Source organism: Taudactylus pleione, unplaced genomic scaffold (genome assembly GCF_031769625.1).
Source record: "Taudactylus pleione unplaced genomic scaffold, aTauple2 ptg000602l, whole genome shotgun sequence".
Taxonomy (NCBI): domain Eukaryota; kingdom Metazoa; phylum Chordata; class Amphibia; order Anura; family Myobatrachidae; genus Taudactylus; species Taudactylus pleione.
The window spans coordinates 6,769,301-6,795,808 of record NW_028285004.1 but is presented as its reverse complement, the minus strand read 5'-3'; the positions used below and the strand labels follow the sequence as shown (position 1 = coordinate 6,795,808).

At 44.2% G+C, this 26,508-nt stretch overlaps 1 protein-coding gene across 1 annotated transcript in view; it reads right to left on the bottom strand.

Annotated features, from left to right (window-relative positions):
- The window catches only part of HMCN1 (hemicentin 1), a 563,772-nt gene that overhangs the window by 3,422 nt on the left and 533,842 nt on the right, over nucleotides 1-26,508 (bottom strand). The window contains exons 102-105 of the mRNA XM_088453882.1: nucleotides 10,392-10,505; nucleotides 5,095-5,220; nucleotides 4,351-4,479; nucleotides 4,144-4,263 (exon numbers count right to left, since the gene is read on the bottom strand). Of these exons, the coding sequence (XP_088310008.1) occupies nucleotides 4,144-4,263; nucleotides 4,351-4,479; nucleotides 5,095-5,220; nucleotides 10,392-10,505 (489 nt within the window). The remainder of the gene's footprint in view (nucleotides 1-4,143; nucleotides 4,264-4,350; nucleotides 4,480-5,094; nucleotides 5,221-10,391; nucleotides 10,506-26,508) is intronic.

The window sequence follows — 26,508 nt, the reverse complement described above, 5'->3', positions numbered from 1 at the left end:
CAGAAAGTTGGGGGCATAGAGAGAAAGATGTTGCTGGCTTCTGCACTGCAGCCGCACCCTGCCATACTCTCAGTTTCTGCCAGTCCCTGGCCATGGTGCCTGTTTGAGTTCTGAACTGGTAAATGGGTGTGCAATAACATGAGGATAAATGTTGAGATAGTATTCATGTTCTGGGAGATGGGGATACATGGACATAATAGGGGGCTCACAATGATGATAATGATGTTGGTGCAGGGACATAAAGTGCTGGAGCCTGGAATATATAGATGGGGCTCATTGTGAGTAAGAGTGTACAGGGACATACTGTAAAGGGGATTCTGGTAGGTAAAGTTGGGGTGGATTTTGAGTAAAATGAGGGTGCAATGACATAAAAGGGCAGATTCCCAGCTGCATTTCATGGTGAGAGTTTATGGAAATGGGGCTTATGATCTGATGCTGGGAGAGACTGAAGAGGCAGTGACATATGGTTTATACTAGGAATAGTGGGATGGGTTGCGGGAAATTTAGGGTAGGTGATAACATCAAGAGCATATAGGCAAGGCAATGCAGTGTAGTACACACTGTGTAAGTGAGATAATCGTGGTGTTGACACCAGGGCTATGGAGAACTGAATGGGGCCCACGTACCAAAGAGGCATGGTAAGATCAGGGAGGAGTGGGCACGCCCTATCCAAAAAAAAAAAATACAAAGGGGGCAATTTTTCCCAGTCATCAGTGCTGACCTAGGCCCCTCCAACAAGCCCGGGCCTAGGTAAACAGTACACCCATCAGTCACCCTCCCTTCTCGGCATCCTTGGCTGACACACACAACAGTAATGTTTTGGCAGGTAATGCAGAGTATAGTGATGTACAGTGATTTGCTGCAGATGGGAAGAGTCGAAGCTGACTTGGGACATAAAAGGATGCTGTAAGTCCCTGTGGGACTGTATTATTTTTTTTGTATTGTAAGAACAGTATTGTGTCTGCAAATCCAGTGACACTGTTATCTGATAGAGGGTGTTGTTTTTTTGAAACATAGTGAGGGTATGGTGTTTTGAAAGGAAGGATGTTATGGTGTATGGAAAATGAGGGTATGGTGTATAGCATTGCCATTCAGTTGCATGCATTGCTTTACACCATTTGCTGACATGTTCCTATGTGGAGCATTTCAGGAAGAGTCATAAAGACATGTCATGCACTTATTATATGAATGCTCACACTTTGAGCAGGAACAAGGATGGCCATTCTTGTTGTGGAACCAAAGCGGGAACACAGATGAAATTTATTTTGTATTCATCTTTAATTTATCAGATTCCCCACTAAACTTACAATTAGTCAATAAATGTTGTTCAAAGATATTAATCTAAAATAAAAATGATTTTAAAAATATAAATATGTACTATATAAGTACACTGGTGACTTAATACAGCTCTGTCTTTCGGTGCAAAAAATGTAACTGCGTGGCACATGAGGCTGTGTCAAAACTAAAAGAAAACTCAAACCAAAACTTTCCAAGAAATGTGTTAGGGCAAAACAAATTATACAAATTGTATAATGTGATGAATGTGCACATGAATGGGGAGAGTCAACGGTTTTATAGATAGCACATGCAGGCAATCGGTCACATTTAAAAATTATCTCTTATTTTACTGTCACTATCAACTCTGTTTTTTAAATGTCAAAAAACCAGCTACAAAGCATATTGCTTTGAAGAGACACATGACAAGTATGTGAAGAAAAATGTTTGTTTAGACATTGTTTGGATTTTGTTGAATGCTTCAAGCAATAATGATATCAGCATTAAGAAGTGGCAAGTGCAAAATAGGCATAACTGGCAAGACAGTGCACATTGAACCAATACCAATACAATAAGGTGAAATAAAAGCAGCAGGATCTGAAGAGGGTGGAAAATAAATTGGGTTCCACAGGATATCTGTGATGTATGCAGATCTGTGTTCTATCGCAGCACATTAAATCATGTCTGCAGTGTTTCCCAAAGCATTAAGTCTTAATGTCATTTTTTTTTTTACAAGCAACTCACTATTTCCACCACCAGACCATCAATTTACACTGGAAACTAGAGTGACATTAATTGAGAAAAACTATAAAACTGTAGGTGCATAGGAAAATAAATGCCTCTGAAATCCATAATTACCCCCAGTGCTAGACAGCCTGGACTGGTTCCCACTAAAGGGGAACAATAGGCACAATTAAAGTTGGACCATTACTTTTTTTTCCCTATTTTTGTGATTCCAAAAGATTATCTTTATCCAAATTGCTGCTTTCAGTAATATCATTTCAACTAAACCTTGCGTATAAACTTTAATAGTAAATTGATCCCTCAAACTGACAACCTGATCTTTATATATGACATTGGTTGAACAATTTCATCTAAATTGGTGAAACGCTCTGTATGAAATGCTGGGCAGCCTGTTTTGATGTTGGTTACTATAAAAATTGGTGAAGGAGCTACAAGCAGTTGGTTTTCTAAAGTTTTTTTGTCAGCAAACAATTATCCTCTACATAGATCATTAAATCTAAAAAGTTTACACTTTCTCAACTCGTATTGAAAGAAATATAAATAGATAAATATTTTGGTCTTTGAAGTTCAAATAGGAACAAAGATTCCAGAGATTCTTGATTCCCTGCCACAGGACAAAAATGTCATCTATGTAGCATGTCCATTTCACCAGACTCATTTCAACAGGTGGTCCCTCCTTACTGAGTGTGCCACACACTATGTAGATCTGCTTATTTGCAATAGTTTAAACTAACAATTACACCTATCTTACATATCATTATAGTTTATATAGGGAGGTGCCCAAGACTACACACCCTCACTTTAATATATAGCGAGGTGCTACCATGCTTAAGACTTACAGTGTCACACAAAAAAAGGGGTGCAGGTGCACACTCTATAATACATTTTGCAAATTGAGGTACCGCCCACCACATCCAGGTGACCTCATTAGGCAGATCCCTAACATTCCTATGGTACAAATTAAGGGCACGGGACACCCAGGTCAGCACAACCAAACCTCCCCAAGGACTTGGGGGGTCCCGTGCCCTTAACATGTATCATAGAAATGTTAGGTACCTGACTAATGAGGTCACCTGGATGCTGTGAGCAGGCCCATATTTTTGACCAATATTATGCTAAGTATGTACTTCAGTTTGACTTTAATTGCAGAATTTATTATAGAGTATGCACCAGCACCTCTTTTTTTTCTGTGTGACAATATAGGTATAGTTAGAATTACAAGGCTTGCTACACAGGAGCAAAAAGCATACTGATTGCTAAGACATGTTAAGTGTCAGAATATTGTATATGAGATTTGGATATTCAAATCTCTTGCTTAGAATGCTGTGTATTTTAATACATTGGGATTAAGTCAGTGAAGGTTACCATGGCACAAACACATACTACATAATTACAGATAGCTCACCAGTTAAATGTCTGACATGGCACTTGTGGTCTAGAGTTTGAATCCCCTGCATGATGACCTGTAAAGTGCGTAGTTTAATACAGGGAATGATGTGCACTTGTATGTTATTTGAATTGTAATTATATTTGTATTGTAAGGCTATAAACGTGTAAGTGTATTCATGAATAGAAACCCAGAGTCTTTATTAATTGTTAAACTGTCCTTCTTAAAAGGAAAGTCCAGATCCATCCTTGGTATGATGGGGAGAGATCCCATTATACTGAAGCCATTTGTTTGGTAAAGTCTCCATTCCAGAGTGATAGCCAATGGGAGGGAAAGACCAGCATCTTGAATTGAGATAGGAATTAATAATGTTGACTGAAATATGCTTGCTCCGATGCATCTACACTGCTTGCTAAATCTAATGTAACGTGCAGTAAGAGTGCTTAAAGAGGCTAGAACTGGTACTACAAACAAAATGTATAACTGATTTCATGAGTCAAGTTATGATAATGTGAGGTGAAATGGTAATGCATGAATGGCGCAATGCAATAAAATTATTATATGTCAGGTGTCCCTTTAATGCTTAATGCATCTGTATGAACTTTTTTTTTTGCAAAACTCTCTCACACATGGTAGGAAGGAGTTTTAATCTGCAAAACCTATTGTACTTGTAATAGCATTCTTGTGAACTTTACTATTGAACTTTAATAAACCTGACACGTATTGCACAGCCATACCTTGACACGTCTTTCCATTAGCCATTAGCTGATAACCGGTGGGGCAGAGACATTGATAACTTCCGAGAACATTTCTACATTCGTGTTGACACGCATCTTGCTTTTCACATTCATTGATATCTATACAATAATTTAAATTTGTTAACTTGAAACCATTTAAAAGTCAACACAAACACCAAAAAAAGCATGCATGCACATTTTACATACCTACACAAGGCATCCCGGGATCTTCAGACCTGAACCCACGAGGACAAGTGCAGAGATAACTGCCGAGTGCGTTCTCACATATTTGATTGTTTTGACATCGATGTGTAGCATCTCTGCACTCATTAATATCTAAGATGGATACAAGAGTATGCATGTAAGTAAGCATTATCCACACTCAATGGTTTGCAGTGCAGTGCTTGTCTTTCATAAAGTCTAGCAACGCAACAGAGCACTAAAGTGACAGCGCTCTCATTTGTATAATGATGTACATGTCCAACATGGTGAAGAATGTAAATGGATATGAGATTAAAATGCTGGCCTTAAGGATATGTTCATTGCAGAATGCCTATTGCATTTTTCATGTATACGTGCATAGGTCCTTTACACTTTTGTCCTCATGTAGGGTTAAATTTCCTAAAGTGAGAGTTTTTAGGAGTGGAGATGTTGCCCATAGCAACCAATCATATTCTAGCTATTATCTTCTAGAAGGTGCTAGTTACAGTATATGTTAAGTAGAATCTGAATGGTTGCTATTGGCAACATCTCCACTTCCAAAAACTCTCACTGTAGTGTCTACGGTGCTTCTTTGTTGGACAAGCACAGGACACTCTGGATGAAATAGATTGCAAACTATTGCTGCTGTATGTTGTACATATAATGACTCGTTCTGCACAGTCCTTCACTAGTTTCATTTACATTTTTTAGTCTTATATAAGGCACAACATATTTATGAGAAACACTCACCTACACATGATCCATTTTCCAGCTTAGTAAATCCAGAAGGACATATATCAATGCATTTATAACTACCACGTGTGTTTTTACAAAGTTGGTCCGGCCTGCACACTGTCTGGCGGCATTCATTTAAATCTTCAAGGAAATATAGATGTCAGTAAATAATTCATTATTTGTATCCCACACAATAAGGTTTGCATATACATCATTCCCTAGAGTGTGATTCTGGGTGCGCCAATCGACGTTTAATAGAACCCTTAAGTGACACCATGAGAGGGAAGATTTCTATACATATACCCATTTACCAGAGGCTGGTCTACACACTGTATGCTTATTCTTATACAGTATTTTCATGTAACTGGTTTCCAAGGACAACTGAACTAGCAAAGTGAATCTACTATAAGAAAAAGGACAGACAAGCTCCACATGAGGGTTCACTATAGAAGGGACAAATGTTTTTCTACATCTAATCATGTACTGTATAATTAATGTAATATATATTAAGCGCCTTGAGTAGGAGCCATCTCCAATTTGTTTTATTTATTGTGATTTTAAATGATGGTGCCATTTTTCGGTTTTGGCACGCATTCAGGCAGCTCTTTTTGTGCCATTACGGTAGAGAATATCACTGTGTACTATTTTTCATATTGTATGCATTTGTGATAGACTGTAAGCAGGCCTTCTTACCCATTATGTATGTTTGTTTATGCCCAGTCTTGTTTTGTATATAATAGTCATAATAGTAATAATATATATATGACTTCAACACAATGTTTGCATGTTACACATTTGAATGTAATATATTTCCACACATTTGTATGCACAAGTACTATTTATTTGCGGAATATTGGAGAATAATAAAACCAGTAGATGTGGCAGGTGACCATCCTCTCTTCCTTCACACCATACGCTCTCTGCGCTCCATGACTCTGTCCTCCTACCTCTCTAACGTTTTTCCTTTAACTCTGCTTCCAACTCTACCTTCTACTCTCTTCCTCTTCCTGTTGGTAGAGTGGCCCCTTCTCTTATCTCTCTACACTTTCTCCCTTGGTGATCTCATCAGTTACTTTGGCCAACCTGCATGCTGGTGACATACAATCTATTGCTCCTCCTCTGAGCTCTTCTCCAACACACTCGTATCTCCGACTGTCTCTCTCTTCCATCCATTCCTGAATGTGTCATAGTTTCTTACATTCAACAGACTGAGGACCTGTTTCAGACCCACTCGTTAGGATGCCGATGGTTCGCACTGTGCGCATGCATACGCATCGCAGTGCACATGCGCAAACCGCTGCGAGAGAACAGGAAGCGTTCACTCGCTGCACAGAGACAGCCCGGGTGAATAAGTGACAGGAGAAGCCATTTGTGGGTGGTGACAGAGGCTGGCCATTAAAAACGGGGCAGTGGAGGGGTAAATGCAGGCTTGCCTGAGCACCTTAATGCCATTTCAGAGGTGTGCATAAATTAAGAGGCCGCATCATAGTAAACGTCACCTGGCTGGTATTTACACTGAAGTGCTCGCAGTGCTTGTGGCAGGGTATGGTCAAGCATAAGTGCTGCAATCGCATCCGATGGTACTCGATGTTACCGATGGTTGCACACACTTTTTGTAGATGACGACGTGCGCAAGTGGGCATCTTAAGACTGGCTGGTGGGCATCTGCATACACAAAGCGATTGTATGCCAAGACATAGTGGGCATGCTAATGCCTTGCCATGCGATCACCTGCCTTGCTGAATTTGCAAGCGAACGCATCTAGCAAGCAGGTCTGAATCAGGTCCTGAGTTCATTGTTTTCCCCCCTCCAGTGCCCATTCACCTTCCCCCTCTCTCCTATCCTCTTCTTGCTTCCCCAAGTCAGCTGCCTAGGTGTTATCTTTGACTACTCCCTCTCCTTCACCTCCCTCCCAATCCTGCCACTTTCACCTCTCTCCTCTACAACATCTCCAGGATCAGGCCTTTCCTCACCCTGGAGGCTACCACCACTCATATTCATGCCCTTGTCATTTGGCCCCTTGACTATTGCAACCTCTTATTCTGTGATCTTCCTCTATCTCACCTCTCCCCTCTTACATTTATCCTCAATGCTGCTGCTTGTCTCCTCTTCCTATCTTGCTGCATTGACTCGAACTCTCCTCCTTTTCAGCTCTTTCACTGGCTCCCCTTCATCTAGAATCAAGATTATGCTCCTCACTCTTGCCCTGGGTCACTGACCACTATTGTTATTATTTGTCATTCCATTGTATAGCGTTCTCAATGGTTGTTTCTCTTGTGTATTGTCATTTGTTTCATTTGAGTGTTCTACTATAATAATACTACTACTAATAATAATCTATATAATAAGCGAGAAAGTGTGTCTGTCCGTCTGTTTGTCCTTTCTTGCACGGCCACAGTTTTGGACCTAGCTCCACCAAATTTGGCATGGTGGTGTAGTTTGACCAGGATTGGGTTTTTGCTTAGGTTTGAACTTTGTCAGGGCCACACACTGTCAAACAATCTCTAAAAATGGGGACAATCTTAAATTATACAGGTTCTGGGGTTAGCTCCAGTGGAAATTGGCAGTCCGCCAAAAACTTGTAAGAATGCAACAAAGGTATCCTTTTAACCTAAGTCTGAGCAAACTTGATGACTCATGCAAGTCTGTATTAAATCCAGAGCCTGTGTGTTTGCATGCAACAACATAACTAGAACTTTGTAGGCCACATAGCAAGACCTTAAAAGAGCTCCTCAAAGTAAAAAAACACATACAGTACATTTGCCTTCACACAGAGCCCATTCATGTTAAGCCACACAGATCCCATTCAGATTATGCCACACAGAGTCACACAGTAATGCCCCTTACACATTATACCCTTTACAGATTATTCCACATAGTAGTATTGCCCCATGTGGATTTGGGGCCTGGCCACCAGCTAATTACAGCTGTCGCACCAGCAGGCAGTGGCAGACATGGACAGACTGCACTTGCGCAATTTGAATCTGGTACCTGTTGTGAGCCAATCAGAGCTCATTGATCAGCAGCCAAATGGTGCTGCCACTGCAGATTGGCTACCAGTCTGCGAGCTCTGATTGCCTCGCGACTGTCGACACTGTCTCTACATGACTGCCTGCAAGTGCGCCAGCTGTAATCAGCTGGTGAGCTGGCACCCGGGCCCCTCTCGATAGCACTGACTGGACTAGCGCACCTTGTGTGTGTAACTGGGTGCAGGGCAAGCGGTGGTCCACAGAGGCAGCTCGGGCATCATAGCAGCCGCACCCCTTGCACCCATGGTAGTTACGCCACTGTTTGCATGCATGTTAGCAAACTGTAGGGTCTTTTTCAGGATCAATGGAATGGGGTTATAGGTGAGGACAATGTGAACAATTAAAGGCTGCAGGTGTACTTACAGGGTCCAGTCTTCAACCCGGGCAACTCCGGGTATCCCAGCTAGTAATAATAATAATAATAATAATGTTATCTTGTAAATAATATCATATAACTAATTAATGACCGCCAGCTACTGTGGCCCATCACTACTAGTTATCTGCTCAGTGATTCCTATAAATTGTGACAGATATTCTCAGGAGTCTGCTGGGGTGCCTCACAGTGAGAACAACGTATTTCTTTAGCTTCATTCAAAAACCCCGCAGAGGCATCAGAGGTTCCAAGTGGGAGAATGGAGTAAGCTCTACACAGTTGTTCAACTCCCCAGTGACAAATCTCTTCTGCTGGAGGACTGTTGCAAGACTAAAGCATGTAGCTCCTGGGAGACATGTATGTCTCTGTCTAAGCCAGGAGGGTGTGATTAAGGAAATAAATAATAGTAATTGCATTAAAATGTGCAAGAATGTTTAATGTTTGTTTACATCTGTACCCTATATATATTATTTTAACTTCTTTTCACTTAACATTAGGGATGTGCGCCGGACCATTTTTGCCGGATTTGGATTTGGTTCTAATTCATCGTCCGGATTTGGATTTGCCAAACTGCGGTGACTGGCTTTGGATTTGGATTTTTTTCAAAAATTGACAAAAAAAGCTAAAATCACATAAATTGGGCTTTTTTTCTTCCTAGAGTGTTATTAACCTCAATAACATTAATTTACAGTCATTTACAGTCAATTTAGACAACCTCACAGTTTAAATTATAGTTTTCACCATTATTGGCCAAAGGTTGCAGTGAGCTGACTGCTTACTAAGCGTCAGAGCAGCGGCGCAGCAGCACAGACACCACAGTTTAAAGCACATCTATGAAACATTGCCACACAACAGTGGCAGAAACGAAAGGTAGTGCAAGATGGAATGGTCCTTGGGAAGTGGGGTACGGCCAGCAGAGTCACAGTACTTGTTTACACAGTGGTCTACAACCCAAGGAGTCACAGTGCACAATCTTATTCACATTACACCACACATAGTGCCCCTGATTCACATTACACCATAAAGTAGTGTATCTTATTTATGTTCAGACACACACGTAGTGCCCTTATACACAAAGCCCACAGTAGTAATGCCCCTTATACAATGCCCACAGTAGTAGTGCCCCTTATACAATGCCCACAGCAATAGTGTCCCTTACACAATACCCCCAGCAGTGGTGTCCCTTACACAATGCCCTCAGTAGTAGTGCCCCCTATGCAGTTCCCTCAGTAGTATGCCCCCATTAGTAGTGCCCAAAGTTGTATGCCCCCAGTAGTAGTGTCCCTAGTAGTATGCCCCTAGTAGTATGCCCCCAGTTGTATGCCCCCAGTAGTAGTGCCCCCAGTAGTATGCCCCCAGTAGTAGTGCCCCCAGTAGTGATGTCCCTGGTAGTATGCCCCCAGTAGTAGTGTCCATAGTAGTACACCCCCATTAGTAGTGCCCCCATTACAAATGCCCCTAGTAGTATGCCCCCATTAGAAGTGCCCCCAGTAGTTGTGCCCCAAGTAGTATGTCCCCATTAGTAGTTCCCCCAGTCATATGCCTCCACTAGTAGTGTCCCAAGTAGTATGTCCCCACTAGTAGTGCCCCCAGTATCCGAACCGCTCATCTCTAATTAGCATGCAATTTGACCAGGAGTGCCAAAACATTTGTATACAACTGTGTGTTGATGTCTTTTATATATAAGATCTAATGTGAAAAAGGGACTTGGTAGTAATAAACATAAAAACTGTTTAGGGCACCATTTCACAATAGCAACAGGACCTTTTTTCAATATATGTTTGAAGTGCTCCCTAAACCATGGTGTTGCCCATGCTGGTTCTCATTGGGCTACACTAAAGTGAGTTAGTCTGTTTAATTATTTATTCTGTCCCATTATCTCATAGTAACAACAAAAATTTAATCCATACCAAAACATCTTCTGCCTTTCAAATGAAAGCCTGGATCGCACCCACAGTGATAACTTCCAATACTATTAAAGCAGCGCTGATGACAAAGGTTTGACTCTTTGCACTCATTGATGTCTGTAGGTAGAAAGTAGAAAACACATTGCTACAGTAAAAACGAGATCTGAGAATGTAAGTGCTAATGCCTCCTGAAATATAATTGGCTCAGGTTGTATTTGTAAATTTCTATTTAGTAAATTAATAATAGGACAAAAATCTAAGCATTATATATCTAACTAAGGCACATCTAAATAAGGATATAGGCTGATTAACCCCTGAGAAAAATACTTATCCATATTGCAATAAAACATCAATCTCATAGATACCATATTTGTCTGACTATAAGATGCATTTCAGACATTAGAAATACTGTATGAAAAAAAATAATAATTACAAGGACATACATACTCACACATATGCAGACTGTCACATACAAAGTATCATACTAACATCCATGTGTATATTAGACATTTACTTATTAAACTACATACAGTTTACAAAGGTGTCACAAATATTCTCTATCAATATAAACGTTATCTTAAACGTGTATAATTAGGTAGATGAGAGATACATAGGACAGCCAGTCTGTGAGAGGCGGTGGGCATGCTCTAGCACTCAAGGAAAGTGTGCAGCTGACCAGAGTACTTGCAATAATTGCTGGTACTGTATGTTTCAAAACTATACTACAAAAATTTTAAGACATATTAAGGTCTTAAAAGTATGCTTACGGTCTAAAATATTGTATGGTCCCATTATTTAAGATGGTGCATGTTTGAACGGCATGGGTACGAGATGTCGTTGTTCAAAATCCTGACGCGTGCATCCCGACAGGGATAGGATACTGACACCTGTCGGTCGGTATCCTAACCCTCCACCTCTTCCTACCCGAATCCTAACCCTCCCTTCTCGGTGCCTAAACCTAACCTCCCCCCCTAGTGCCTAAACCTAACATCCCTCACCCTAAACCTAACCTCGCCCTCCCCGCACCTTAAACCTAACCCTCCCTCTAGTACCTAACCCTTTCCATAACCACTATACTTAGCTTCGGGATTCAGGCGGTTGGGATGCTGGCACCAGGATTCTGCCAGGATATTGAACATATCCCATTTGAACATGCACATGCCTCTCTGTTCAGATGCATCTCATAAAGGGTGGGCACGAATGATAACTTTGCATATGCTTGTGCAGCCTTAGAGCTTGAGATGCTGACTCAATCACCTATGTGTACATCAGTGAGATGCATGCATGTATCTTACTGTAAAAAGCTTGTTTAGTGTTATATTTTTTTTTTAAATGACGTTTGGTCCCCCCTAAAAGCACAACCAGCCTCGGACTTGAATAGCCAGTCCTGGTTGTGTAAATACAGGGGGAAAATTGCGTAGGATTTCCCCTGTACTTAGCACAATCAGCACCAGGCTCTGATCCTGTCCTGGTTCTTAAATAACGGGGAACAAAAAGCATAGGGTTCCCCTGTAATTTCCACAAACAGCACCGGACCCTTTCTAGCGGGGGGTTATTGTCACAGCCAGGCTAGGCTAGTATGGAAGCCCGGGGCTATCCTCAGCACCCGTTGGCGGTGGGTGCCGGGTTGATAGTGTAGAAGTATAGTGTAAAAAGAGAAGTGTAAACATTGTCTTTACCAGTAGAACTGCAGGTCCCAGCATGCGGGGCATTAAGGGCCCAGGATGGGACCTAGTTCGTGGGTCAGTTTTTTAGGTTTTTTATTTTACGAAGACCAAGGATGCTTACAAAGAGAAGAGGACTGGTCCAGGTAATGTAGGTGAGTATGTATGAGTGTGTGTATATGTATATATTAAACCTATACTGTCACGGTGTGTGTATTGTCTTTATTTAAACATTTCTTTACAGGTGAATTACAGGTACCAGTGGGCCCTTAATGCCCCACATGCTGCTACTTGTGGTTCTCTAAGTACCAGCATGCGGGGGAGGCTTGCTGGAATCTGCAGTTCTACTCGTAAAGACAATGTTTACACTACTCTTTTTACATAACACTTTTACACTATCAACCCGGCACCCACCATCCAGGGGTGCAGGAAATAGCCCTGGACTAACGGCCTGGGGTGCTCTGGAGAGGGCAACCCCTTTATTGGGGGGGGTCCCCAACTCCCCAGGGATCCCCAGCCTGGGCTGCCTAGCGGTCAGGGGTAATGTTTTGGCTGGCTGTGACATTAGGGTTTCTCTGGCTGTGACATTACTCACCCACTAGAAAGGGTCTGGTGTGGTTGTGGAAGGGAACCCTATGCATTTTTCCCCTGTAATTCCAGAACCAGGACCAGATCAGAGTCTGGTGCTGGTTGCACTAAGTACAGGGGAACCCTACGCAATTTTTTCCCTGTTCTTACACAACCAGGACTGGCTATGAAAAGTCCGTGGCTGGTTGTGTTTTTAGGGGGGGACCCCACGTAATTTTGTTTTAACATTAACACTTAACAAGCTTTTTACAGTAAGATACATGCATGCATCTCACTGATGCATGCATGTATCTGTGTGAAATCGAACTGCTCATGCTGAAAACAAAAGCTGAAGCTCTTCTATTCATTTGGGGATTTGCAGTTCGATTTTGAGTAAATTGTTCATTCGATTTGCAAACCGAATGTTAGTAAATGATCTATCATCTATGGGAAAACATCAATGTTTTTCAGAAATTCGATTTCATTTGAAATAAATTGTTCTTTTCGATTTGACATTCGATTTGGGCTTTAGTAAATGCCTTCAAAAAAATGTAACTAAAAAAATCTAAATTCGAACCAAAATTGAATGCAAAATCTAACAGAAAACAAAATCTAACCTATGTAAATATACCCCTAAGTGTGAGCGCCACATTACGACCCAGTTATGCCCCACAAAACTGCAGGTGGAAATGCAGGTGAGCTACATACGACTTAGCATCACCCGTAGTTGTGTATGATCGCCTCTGGGGCATGCGCATTGGGAAAACATGCCAAATACATCTGCAAATCTGCTTGCATTCAAATCTGTATCAGCCCCAAAGTAGTTAGCAAAATAGAAATGGGATCAGCACCACAAAGATGTGTGAATCTGCAGCCTAAGAAGAAAGGGTTTCCTGACAAAACACTAGGGGCAGTCTGTAAAAGGAAAAGTACTTGCCAGGGCTGATAGGAACACTTACTGTATAAAATGTATTTAGAAATCCACTTGAGAAAGTATCTATGACACTGTAATTATATTGGTTCCTATGAATGCATATAAACCAGAAATGTCCAAACATATGTCTAAACAACATTTAAATGCTGTCTGGACATTCTTGATTTAAATTAGGGATGAGCGGGTTTGGATTTCTGAAATCCGAACCCCCCGATCCGAGCCAGGAACCGAGATAGGCTCGGGTTTTCCCGCCTAGCTCGGAACTGAAATCTAAGCAAAACGTCATCATCCCGCTGTCGGATTCTCGCAGGTTTTGGATTCTATAAAAGGTCCCACGATCACCGCCATTTTTCATTCCGGCTGTGGAGTGTGCACAGGGAGGGAGCTGGGATTTGTGTGTTGGTTGCTGCTGACGCTGACCATAGGGGCTGGATGGCTACTGTTGTCCAGTGCTGTGCTACTGTCTGTCAAGAGCTACTGCCCCGAAAAAAATTAAAAAGACACACCTGTCACTGTCATCGGCGTAGCTGTCGCTGTCACTTTCATAAAAAAAAACACCTGTAACTGTCATCGGCATAGCTGTCGCTGTCATAAAAAAAACACCTGTCACTGTCATCAGTGTAGCTGTCACTGTCATCAGCATAGCTGTCACTGTCATAAAGAAAAACACCTGTCACTGTCATTGGTGTAGCTGTCGCTGTCACTGTCTTAAAAAAAACACCTGTCATCGGTGTAGCTGTCAATGTCAATGGTGTAGCTGTCACTGTCACTGTCATCGGTGTAGCTGTCACTGTCATCAGCATAGCTGTCACTGTCATAAAAAAAACACCTGTCAATGTCAATGGTGCAGCTGTCACTGTCACTGTCATCAGCGTAGCTGTCACTGTCACTGTCATGAAAAAACACCTGTCACTGTCATTGGTGTAGCTGTCGTTGTCACTGTCATAAAAGAAACACCTGTCACTATCATTGGTGTAGCTGTCGCTGTCACTGTCATCAGCATAGCTGTCGCTGTCACTGTCATCGGCATAGCTGTCGCTGTCATAGTAAAAAAACCTGTCACTGTCATCGGTGTAGCCAGGGCCACCATCAGGGGGGGACTGCCGGGACTAGAGTCCCGGGCCCGGACCCTTGCAGTATGGAAGGGGGCCCGTGCCCGATCCTACCCCCGGTGTACAGCTCACACTTACCCTTCCCCTTCCCATGGGCCGGCCAGATTCCCCTCTACAGTCTGTGACTGCAATGGGGGCGGAGCCAAGGTGACAAGCTCCGCCCCCCATACACCCGCGAATCGCGGCATTGTGGAGGGGGCGGGGCTAATGATGCGAGGTGCCCGCTATCATTAGCAACCTCCTGTTGCATCAAAATGTAAGTAATAATAAGTATGTACTGTGTTTTAGCATGTGTATGTATGTGTCTGTATGTGTTACAGTGTATATATGTTAGTGTGTATATATATATGTATGTTAGTATGTATATATGTGTATGTTTGTGTTACAGTGTATATATGTGTATGTATATATATATATATATATATATATATATGTCAGTGTGTATATATGTGTATTATATATGTATATGTTATAGTGTATATACTGTGTGTGTATGTATGTTAGTGTATGTGTGTAAGAGTGCATATGTGTATGCATGTGTTAGTGTGTATATATGTGTATGTATGTGTCAGAGTGTACATACTGTGTGTATATATGTGTATGTATGTGTTAGAGTGTACATACTGTGTGTGTATATATGTGTAAGAGTGTATATGTGTATGCATGTGTTAGTGTGTATATATGTACATGTATGTGTTAATGTGTATATGTGTGTTATATATAATATATACATGTTTGCTATAAACTGTATAATATGTGTGTATATATATATATATGCAACTTGTCGCTCGGCACTCAGGAAGAAGAGAATACCACCAGGTGCCTTCCTGCAGCGTATATATAGTTCATTCCTATGGTGTGGTGTAGCAACCACACACAAAAAGGAAAAGGCGGCACTCCTGGACTTTGTGAAAAATATTATATTGAAGTCATCAAATATACAAATAGTCTGGTCAACGTTTCAAGGTCTTACGACCTTTTCATCAGGACTGTGAAAAGGTCGTAAGACCTTGAAATGTCGACCAGACTATTTGTATATTTGATGACTTCAATATAATATTTATCACAAAGTCCAGGTGTGACGCCTTTTCCTTTTTGTGTGTGGTTGCTACACCACACTATAGGAATGAACTATATATATATATATATATATATATATATATATATATATCACCAGACGGGCAGCACTCCAAACACCATTCAGATAAACTTCACGGGTGCCCTCCAAGGTATCCCAGCAAGAGATCCAAATGCAGCAAGTGAATGGAGGCACTCCAAAATAATGCAACAAAGCTAGTAGGGGTGAGCGGGTTCGGATTTCTGAAATCCGAACCCCCCCGAGCCCCCCCGATCCGAGTCCGATCCGAGTCAGGCTCGACTTTTCCCGCCTGACTCGGATCTGAAATCGAGGCAAAACGTCATCATCCCGCCTTCCGAGTCTCGCGGGTTTTGGATCCTATATAAGGTACCCGCGTCGGCGCCATTTTCTCACTCGGCTGTGGACAGTGAAGAGGGAGGGTGGGAGTTAGGGCTGTGTAGTGTAGTGTAGTGTAGTGCTGCTGTTGTCCACTACTTCAAAGTCCATAGGGGCTGGCTGTGTTGTGCTGTGCTGCTGTTGTTAATAGGGGCTGTGTCCACTACTTCAAAGTCCATAGGGGCTGGCTGGACTGTGTTGTGCAGTCAGTTCTCCATAGGGGCTGTGTCCACTCCAAAGTCCTGTGCAGTGTCCCAGTCCTAAAGAAGTGCTGTAGTGTTGTCCAGGGGGTGCTCTGTCCATCAGGGGTGCTCCCCCCAAGTGCTAAAATAATAATATATTTTCTGTGTTTGTGAATTGTGTGCGCAGTAGCCGCACGTGCATCAACAAAGTAGTGCCAAGCGTGCGCCTGTGTCATAAGTAAAGGGCCGGCTGGCTTGACCGTTAAAGGGTGCTGTAACCCCCGAAAGTACACTCCAGTCCAAACCAAAAAAAAATTATTTTCTGTGTTTGTGAATTGTGTGCGCAGTAGCCGCACGTGCATCAACAAAGTAGTGCCAAGCGTGCGCCTGTGTCATAAGTAAAGGGCCGGCTGGCTTGACCGTTAAGGGTGCTGTAACCCCCGAAAGTACACTCCAGTCCAAACCAAAAAAAAAATTATTTTCTGTGTTTGTGAATTGTGTGCGCAGTAGCCGCACGTGCATCAACAAAGTAGTGCCAAGCGTGCACCTGTGTCATAAGTAAAGGGCCGGCTGGCTTGACCGTTAAGGGTGCTGTAACCCCCGAAAGTACACTCCAGTCCAAACCAAAAAAAAAATTATTTTCTGTGTTTGTGAATTGTGTGCGCAGTAGCCGCACGTGCATCAACAAAGTAGTGCCAAGCGTGCGCCTGTGTCATAAGTAAAGGGCCGGCTGGCTTGACCGTTAAAGGGTGCTGTAACCCCCAAAGTACACTCCAGTCCAAACCAAAAAAAAAATTATTTTCTGTGTTTGTGAATTGTGTGCGCAGTAGCCGCACGTGCATCAACAAAGTAGTGCCAAGCGTGCGCCTGTGTCATAAGTAAAGGGCCGGCTGGCTTGACCGTTAAAGGGTGCTGTAACCCCCGAAAGTACACTCCAGTCCAAACCAAAAAAAAATTATTTTCTGTGTTTGTGAATTGTGTGCGCAGTAGCCGCACGTGCATCAACAAAGTAGTGCCAAGCGTGCGCCTGTGTCATAAGTAAAGGGCCGGCTGGCTTGACCGTTAAAGGGTGCTGTAACCCCCGAAAGTACACTCCAGTCCAAACCAAAAAAAAATTATTTTCTGTGTTTGTGAATTGTGTGCGCAGTAGCCGCACGTGCATCAACAAAGTAGTGCCAAGCGTGCGCCTGTGTCATAAGTAAAGGGCCGGCTGGCTTGACCGTTAAAGGGTGCTGTAACCCCCAAAGTACACTCCAGTCCAAACCAAAAAAAAAATTATTTTCTGTGTTTGTGAATTGTGTGCGCAGTAGCCGCACGTGCATCAACAAAGTAGTGCCAAGCGTGCGCCTGTGTCATAAGTAAAGGGCCGGCTGGCTTGACCGTTAAAGGGTGCTGTAACCCACGAAAGTACACTCCAGTCCAAACCAAAAAAAAATTATTTTCTGTGTTTGTGAATTGTGTGCGCAGTAGCCGCACGTACATCAACAAAGTAGTGCCAAGCGTGCGCCTGTGTCATAAGTAAAGGGCCGGCTGGCTTGACCGTTAAAGGGTGCTGTAACCCCCGAAAGTACACTCTAGTCCAAACCAAAAAAAAATTATTTTCTGTGTTTGTGAATTGTGTGCGCAGTAGCCGCACGTGCATCAACAAAGTAGTGCCAAGCGTGCGCCTGTGTCATAAGTAAAGGGCCGGCTGGCTTGACCGTTAAAGGGTGCTGTAACCCCCGAAAGTACACTCCAGTCCAAACCAAAAAAAAATTATTTTCTGTGTTTGTGAATTGTGTGCGCAGTAGCCGCACGTGCATCAACAAAGTAGTGCCAAGCGTGCGCCTGTGTCATAAGTAAAGGGCTGGCTGGCTTGACCGTTAAAGGGTGCTGTAACCCCCAAAGTACACTCCAGTCCAAACCAAAAAAAAAATTATTTTCTGTGTTTGTGAATTGTGTGCGCAGTAGCCGCACGTGCATCAACAAAGTAGTGCCAAGCGTGCGCCTGTGTCATAAGTAAAGGGCCGGCTGGCTTGACCGTTAAAGGGTGCTGTAACCCCCGAAAGTACACTCCAGTCCAAACCAAAAAAAAATTATTTTCTGTGTTTGTGAATTGTGTGCGCAGTAGCCGCACGTGCATCAACAAAGTAGTGCCAAGCGTGCGCCTGTGTCATAAGTAAAGGGCCGGCTGGCTTGACCGTTAAAGGGTGCTGTAACCCCCAAAGTACACTCCAGTCCAAACCAAAAAAAAAATTATTTTCTGTGTTTGTGAATTGTGTGCGCAGTAGCCGCACGTGCATCAACAAAGTAGTGCCAAGCGTGCGCCTGTGTCATAAGTAAAGGGCCGGCTGGCTTGACCGTTAAAGGGTGCTGTAACCCCCGAAAGTACACTCCAGTCCAAACCAAAAAAAAATTATTTTCTGTGTTTGTGAATTGTGTGCGCAGTAGCCGCACGTGCATCAACAAAGTAGTGCCAAGCGTGCGCCTGTGTCATAAGTAAAGGGCCGGCTGGCTTGACCGTTAAAGGGTGCTGTAACCCCCGAAAGTACACTCCAGTCCAAACCAAAAAAAAATTATTTTCTGTGTTTGTGAATTGTGTGCGCAGTAGCCGCACGTGCATCAACAAAGTAGTGCCAAGAGTGCGCCTGTGTCATAAGTAAAGGGCCGGCTGGCTTGACCGTTAAAGGGTGCTGTAACCCACAAAGTACACTCCAGTCCAAACCAAAAAAAAAATTATTTTCTGTGTTTAGCCGCACGTATATATCAAATCGATATAACATAAATGGAGGACCAAACTTTCTCCGATAAAAATAAAATAGAGAAAGATCAAGAACCACTTCCTCCTAGTGCTGAAGCTGCTGCCACTAGTCATGACATAGACGATAACATGCCATCAACGTCGTCTGCCAAGGCCGATGCCCAATGTCATAGTAGAGGGCACATACAATCCCAAATGGCAGAGTTCAGGAAAATGACCTTGAAAAAGACATTTAAATCAGCTGAAGAGAAACGTAAACTTGCCAATATGCCATTTACGACACGGAGTGGCAAGGAACGGCTAAGGTCGATCCCTAGTATGTTCATGACTAGTGGTTCAGCTTCACATGACGATGGAAGCCCTCCTCCCACTAAAAAAATCAAAAGAGTTAAGCTGGCAAAAGCACAGCGAAGAACTGTGCTTTCTAAGAAGATATCACAAATCCCCAAGGAGAGTCCAAGTGTGGTGGTGGTTGCGATGCCTGACCTTCCCAGCACTGGACGGGAAGAGGTGGCTCTTTCCACCATTTGCACGCCCCCTGCAAGTGCTGAAAGGAGCACCCACAGTCCACTTGCTGATATGCAAATTGAAGATGTCACTGTTGAAGTACAACAGGATGAGGATACTGGTGTAGCTGGCGCTGAGGAGGAAGTTGGCGAGGAGGATTCTGATGGTGATGTGGTTTGTTTAAATCAGGCTCCGGGGGAGACAGTTGTTGTCCGTGGGATGAAAAAGCCCATCACGGTCATGCCTGGGCAGAAGACCAAACATTCCACCTCTTTGGTCTGGCAATATTTCTATCCAAATCCGGACAACAACTGTCTTGCCATATGTACCATATGTAAAGGTGAAATAAGTAGGGGTAGGGACGTCAACCACCTAGGAACATCCTCCCTTATACGGCACCTGCAGCGCGTTCATAAAAAGTTACTGTCAAGTTCAGAAACTTTGGCTAAGACCGTAAGCAGTCCAGGGACACCTAAATCCCGTTGTCCTGTTGTATCCAAGCGCCTGCAAACCACACCGTCAACTCCCTCCTCGTCAATTTCCTCCTTAGTCAGGATCGGAAGTAGTCCTGCAGGCCATGTCACTGGCATGACTGACTCTCCTATCCGGGATTCCTCTGGAGGATCCTGCATTGCTACGCCTACTGCTGTTGCTGCTGCTGGGAGTCGTTCATCATCCCAGAGAGGAAGTAGGAACACCACTACTTTTACTAAACAATTGACCCTCCAACAGTCCTTAGCGAGGAGGATGAAGTACGACAGCAGTCATCCTGAAGCAAAACGTATAACTGAGGCCTTGACTGCTATGTTGGTGTTAGACGTGCGTCCGGTATCCGCCATTAGTGCAGTGGGATTTAGACAATTGATGGAGGTAGTGTGTCCCCGGTTCCAAATCCCGTCTAGATTCCACTTCACTAGGCAGGCGATACCGAGACTGTACAGAAACGTCAGAAAAAGTGTCCTCAGTGTCCTGAAAAATGCCGTTGTACACAATGTCCACTTAACCACGGACATGTGGACAAGTGGAACAGGGCAGACTAAGGACTATATGACTGTGACAGCCCACTGGGTAGATGTATCACCTTACGCAGCAACAGCAGCAGCGTCACCAGTAGCAGCATCTCAGAAATGCCAGCTCGTTACAAGGCAGGCTACGCTGTGTATCACCGGTTTCAGTAAGAGGCACACCGCCGACAACCTCTTAGAGAAACTGAGGGAAATCATCGCCCAGTGGCTTACCCCACTTAGACTCTCCTGGGGATTTGTGATATCTGACAACGCCACCAATATTGTGCGGGCATTACATCTGGGCAAATTCCAGCACGTCCCATGTTTTGCTCACACAATAAACTTGGTGGTGCAGAATTTTCTGAAAAGCGACAGGGGCGTGCAGGAGACGCTTTGGGTGGCCCGAAAAATTTCTGGCCACTTTCGCCATTCAGCGACTGCGTGCCGAAGACTGGAGCGCCAGCAAACACTCTTGAACCTGCCCCGCCATCACCTGAAGCAAGAGGTTGTGACGCGGTGGAACTCAACCCTCTATATGCTTCAGAGGATGGAGGAGCAGCAAAAGGCCATACAAGCCTATACATCCACCTATGACATAGGCAAAGGAGGGGGTATGCACCTGACTCAAGCGCAGTGGAGAATGATTTCCGTGTTGTGCAAGGTTCTCCAGCCCTTCGAACTTGCCACACGTGAAGTCAGTTCAGACACAGCCAGCTTGAGTCAGGTCATTCCCCTCATCAGGCTTTTGCAGAAGCAGCTGGAGAAAGTGAAGGAGGAGCTAAGACGGAGCGATTCCACTCGGCATGTGGGACTTGTGGATGAAGCCCTTCATTCGCTTTGCCAGGATTCCAGGGTGGTCAATCTGTTGAAATCAGACCACTACATTTTGGCCACCGTGCTTGATCCTAGGTTTAAAGCCTATGTGGTGTCTCTCTTTCCGGCCGACACAAGCCTGCAGAGGTGCAAAGACCTGCTGGTGAACACACTATCAGCTGAAGCGGAACGTGACACGTCAACGGCTCCTTCTTCATTTTCTCCCGCAACTGGGGCTGCCAGGAAAAAACTTAGGTATCCTAAGCAACCCGCTGGCGGTGATGCAGGGCAGGCAGGACCAAGTTTGGACATCTGGTCCGGACTGAAGGACCTGGCAACAATTTCTGACATGTCTACTGTCACTGCATATGATACTGTCACCATTGACAGAATGGTGGAGGATTACATCGGTGACAGCATCCAAGTAGGCATGTCAGACAGTCCATACCTGTACTGGCAGGAAAAAGAGGCAATTTGGAGGCCCCTGTACAAGCTGGCTCTATTTTACCTGAGTTGCCCCCCCTCCAGTGTGTACTCCGAAAGAGTGTTTAGTGCAGCCGGAAACCTTGTCAGCGAAAGGCGTAGGAGGTTGCTTCCACAGAATGTGGAGAAGATGATGTTCATCAAAATGAATTATCAGCTCTTCCAGGGAGACCAGCCTCCAGAAGGTACAGAGGGACCTGTGGTGGTGGATTCAAGTGGGGACGAGTTAATACTTTGTGAGGATGAGGATGTACACACTGAAGAGGGTGAGGAATCGGTGGATGAGGATGACATCTTGCCTCCGTAGAGCCAGTTTGTGCAGGGACACATTAATTGCCAGCTTGTTTTGTGGGGGCCCAAACGAACCAATCATTTCAGCCACAGTTGTGTGGCAGACCCTGGCGCTGAAATGATTGATTTATTAAAGTGTGCATGTCCTGTTTATACAAAATAAGGGTGGGTGGGAGGGCCCAAGGACAATTCCATCTTGCACTTCTTTTTTTTCTTTGCATTATGTACAGTTTGGGGCCTAGTTTTTCTAACTGCCATCCTGTCTGCCACTGCAGTGTCACTCCTAGATGGGTCACGTGTTTGTGCCGCCCACTCGTGTCGCTTAGCATAGTCATCCAGCTACCTCGGTGCAACCTTTTGGACATGAAAACACTATTGTGAGGTGTGAGGTGTTCAGAATAGACTGGAAATGAGTGGAAATTAAGGTTATTGAGGTTAATAATAGCATAGGAGCAGAGAAACCAAGAAATTCTGTGATTTTAGCTGTTTTTATGCTTTTTAAAAAAAAAATACAGATCCAAAACACAAAACCCAGAACCCAAAACACGGAAGGGTGGTTTTGGCAAAACCAATCCAGATCCAAAACACGAAGAAAGATCCAGATCCAAAACCAAAACACAAAACACGAAAAGTGGCCGGTGCACACCCCTAAAAGCTAGGCAAATAGTTTCAACGTTTCGACATTTTATTATCTCGTCTTCAGGATGTATCCTGAAGACGAGATAATAAAATCTCAAAACGTTGAAACTATTTGCCTAGCTTTGTTGCATTATTTTGGAGAGCCTCCGTTCACTTGCTATATGTATATATGTATGTATGTATGTACACATATATATATATATATATGCTATACCCTGTATATATATATATGTGTGCATATGTGTGTGTATATAAGACACCCCCCCCCCCCGAAAATCCTGCGTATACCCGTGTTCAATTCAAATTTTATTTTCCTTTGGAGTCGGTGCGCATGACATCATGACACGCCGCTGGAAGGAAGATGTCAGAGGAGCCGCGGCGTGTGATGAGCAGTGCCGGACAGACCTGGAGGAGAATGGCAGAAGGAAGGCTCATTCTTCAAGGCTATAAGGTAAGTCATGACTCATGCGGTAGCGGGGGAAGGGGGGTGGAGGGCCCAGGGGCCCTGCCTATTTTGTCAGTCCCGGGCCCCACAATTTCTAATGGCAGCCCTGGGTGTAGCTGTCACTGTCATTAAAAAAACACCTGTCAATGTCAATGGTGTAGCTGTCACTGTCACTGTCATCAGCGTAGCTGTCACTGTCATGAAAAAACACCTGTCACTATCATCGGTGTAGCTGTCACTGTCATTGGTGTAGCTGTCGCTGTCACTGTCATAAAAAAAACACCTGTCACTATCATCGGTGTAGCTGTCACTATCATCGGTGTAGCTGTCACTGTCATTGGTGTAGCTGTCGCTGTCACTGTCATAAAAAAAACACCTGTCACTATCATCGGTGTAGCTGTCACTGTCATTGGTGTAGCTGTCGCTGTCACTGTCATCAGCATAGCTGTCGCTGTCACTGTCATAAAAAAACACCTGTCACTGTCATCGGTGTAGCTGTCACTGTCACTGTCATTGGTGTAGCTGTCGCTGTCAGGGGCGCCGAGAGGGGGGGGAGCGGGTACAGATTCCCCTCAGGCTTCCTGAGGGGCCCGGGTCCGTCGCCGCCCCTCCCTCACAGCAGCCCAGAACACAGCGTGTGCTGAGCTGCAGTTGGAGACTGCTCGTAGCTGCTGAGCAGCAGCCACAGCAGTCTCCTATGCCTGTGTGGGGGAGTGATCACACTGATCGCGCCCCCCTGGCTTTGCGCCGGGCTGCGGGGGTTCAGAGCGCAAATCTTTTTTTCTAATCTTTTCTCCGGCAAGGGGGCGTGGCCACGCCTCCCGAGATTAGGCCACGCCCCCTATTACTGGGGCCCGCCTTGGCTCTTGGCGGCCATGGTCGCTGTCACTGTCTTAAAAAAAACACCTGTCACTGTCATCGTTGTAGCTGTCAATGTCAATGGTGTAGCTGTCGCTGTCATCAACGCAGCTGTCACTGTAACTGTCATAAAAAAACACCTTTCACTGTCATCGGCATAGCTGTCGCAGTCACTGTCATAAAGAAAAACACCTGTCACTGTCATTGGTGTAGCTGTCAATGTCAATTGTGTAGCTGTCACTGTCATCGGCGTATCTGTCACTGTCACTGTCAAAAAACACACCTGTCACTGTCATTGGTGTAGCTGTCGCTGTCACTTTCATAAAAAAAACACCTGTCACTATCATCGGTGTAGCTGTCGCTGTCATCAGCATAGCTGTTGCTGTCACTGTCATCGGCGTAGCTGTCGCTGTCATAATAAAAAAAACTGTCACTGTCATCGGTGTAGCTGTCGCTGTCACTGTCATAAAAAAACACCTGTCACTGTCATCAGCATAGCTGTTGCTGTCACTGTCATAAAAAACACCTGTCATTGTCATCGGTGTAGCTGTCACTGTCACTGGCGTAGTTGTCGCTGTCACTGTCATAAAAAAACACCTGTCACTGTCATCAGTGTAGCTGTTGCTGTCACTGTCATCGGCGTAGCTGTCGCTGCTACTGTCTTCGGTGTAGCTGTCAATTTCAATGGTGTAGCTGTCACTGTCATCGGCGCAGCTGTCACTGTCACTGTCATACAAAAACATCTTTCACTGTCATTGGTGTAGCTGTCGCTGTCATAAAAAAAACACATGTAACTGTCATTGGTGTAGCTGTCGCTGTCACTGTCTTAAAAAAAACACCTGTCACTGTCATCGTTGTAGCTTTCAATGTCAATGGTGTAGCTGTCGCTGTCATCAGCGCAGCTGTCACTGTCACTGTCATAAAAAAACACCTTCCACTGTCATCGGCATAGCTGTCGCTGTCACTGTCATAAAAAAAAACATCTGTCACTGTCATCGTTGTAGCTGTCAATGTCAATGGTGTAGCTGTCACTGTCATCGGCGCAGCTGTCACTGTCACTGTCATAAAAAAACACCTGTAACTGTCATCGGCATAGCTGTCGCTGTCACTGTCATAAAGAAAAACACCTGTCACTGTCATTGGTGTAGCTGTCAATGTCATCGGCGCAGCTGTCGCTGTCACTGTCATAAAAAAACACCTGTAACTGTCATCGGCATAGCTGTCGCTGTCACTGTCATAAAGAAAAACACCTGTCACTGTCATCGGTGTATCTGTCACTGTCACTGTCAAAAAACACACCTGTCACTGTCATTGGTGTAGCTGTCGCTGTCACTTTCATAAAAAAACACCTGTCACTATCATCGGTGTAGCTGTCGCTGTCATCAGCATAGCTGTTGCTGTCACTGTCATCGGCGTAGCTGTCGCTGTCATAATAAAAAAAACTGTCACTGTCATCGGTGTAGCTGTCGCTGTCACTGTCATAAAAAAACACCTGTCACTGTCATCGGTGTAGCTGTCACTGTCACTGTCATCAGCATAGCTGTTGCTGTCACTGTCATAAAAAAACACCTGTCATTGTCATCGGTGTAGCTGTTGCTGTCACTGTCATAAAAAAACACCTGTCACTGTAATTTGTGTAGCTGTCACTGTCATCAGTGTAGCTGTTGCTGTCACTGTCATCGGGTGAAGCTGTCGCTGTCACTGTCAAAAAAACACCTGTCACTGTCATTGGTGTAGCTGTCGCTGTCACTATCAGCATAGCTGTCGCTGTCATAAAAAAACACCTGTCACTGTCATCGGTGTAGCTGTCACTGTCATTGGCAGAGCTGTTGCTGTCACTGTCATAAAAAAACACCTGTCACTGTCATCGGTGTAGCTGTCGCTGTCACTGTCATAAAAAAAACCTGCCACTGTAGTTTGTGTAGCTGTCACTGTCTTCGGTGTAGCTGTCGCTGTCACTGTCATCGGCGTAGCTGTCGCTGTTACTGTCTTCGGTGTAGCTGTCGCTGTCATAAAAAAAACACCTGTCAAAGTCATCAGTGTAGCTATCGCTGTTACTGTCATACAAAAACACCTGTCACTGTCATCGGTGTAGCTGTCGCTGTCATCAGCGTAGCTGTCGCTGTCACTGTCATTGGCGTAGCTGTCGCTGTCACTGTCATAAAAAAACACTTGTCACTGCAATTTGTGTAGCTGTCACTGTCACTGTCATCGGTGTAGCTGTCACTGTCATCTGCATAGCTGTCGTCGTCACTGTTATCAGTGTAGCTGTCACTGTCATTAAAAAAACACCGGTCACTGTCACTGTCATCAGCGTAGCTGTCGCTGTTACTGTCACTGTTATCGGCGTAGCTGTTGCTGTCACTGTCATCGACGTAGCTGTTGCTGTCATTGTCATAAAAAA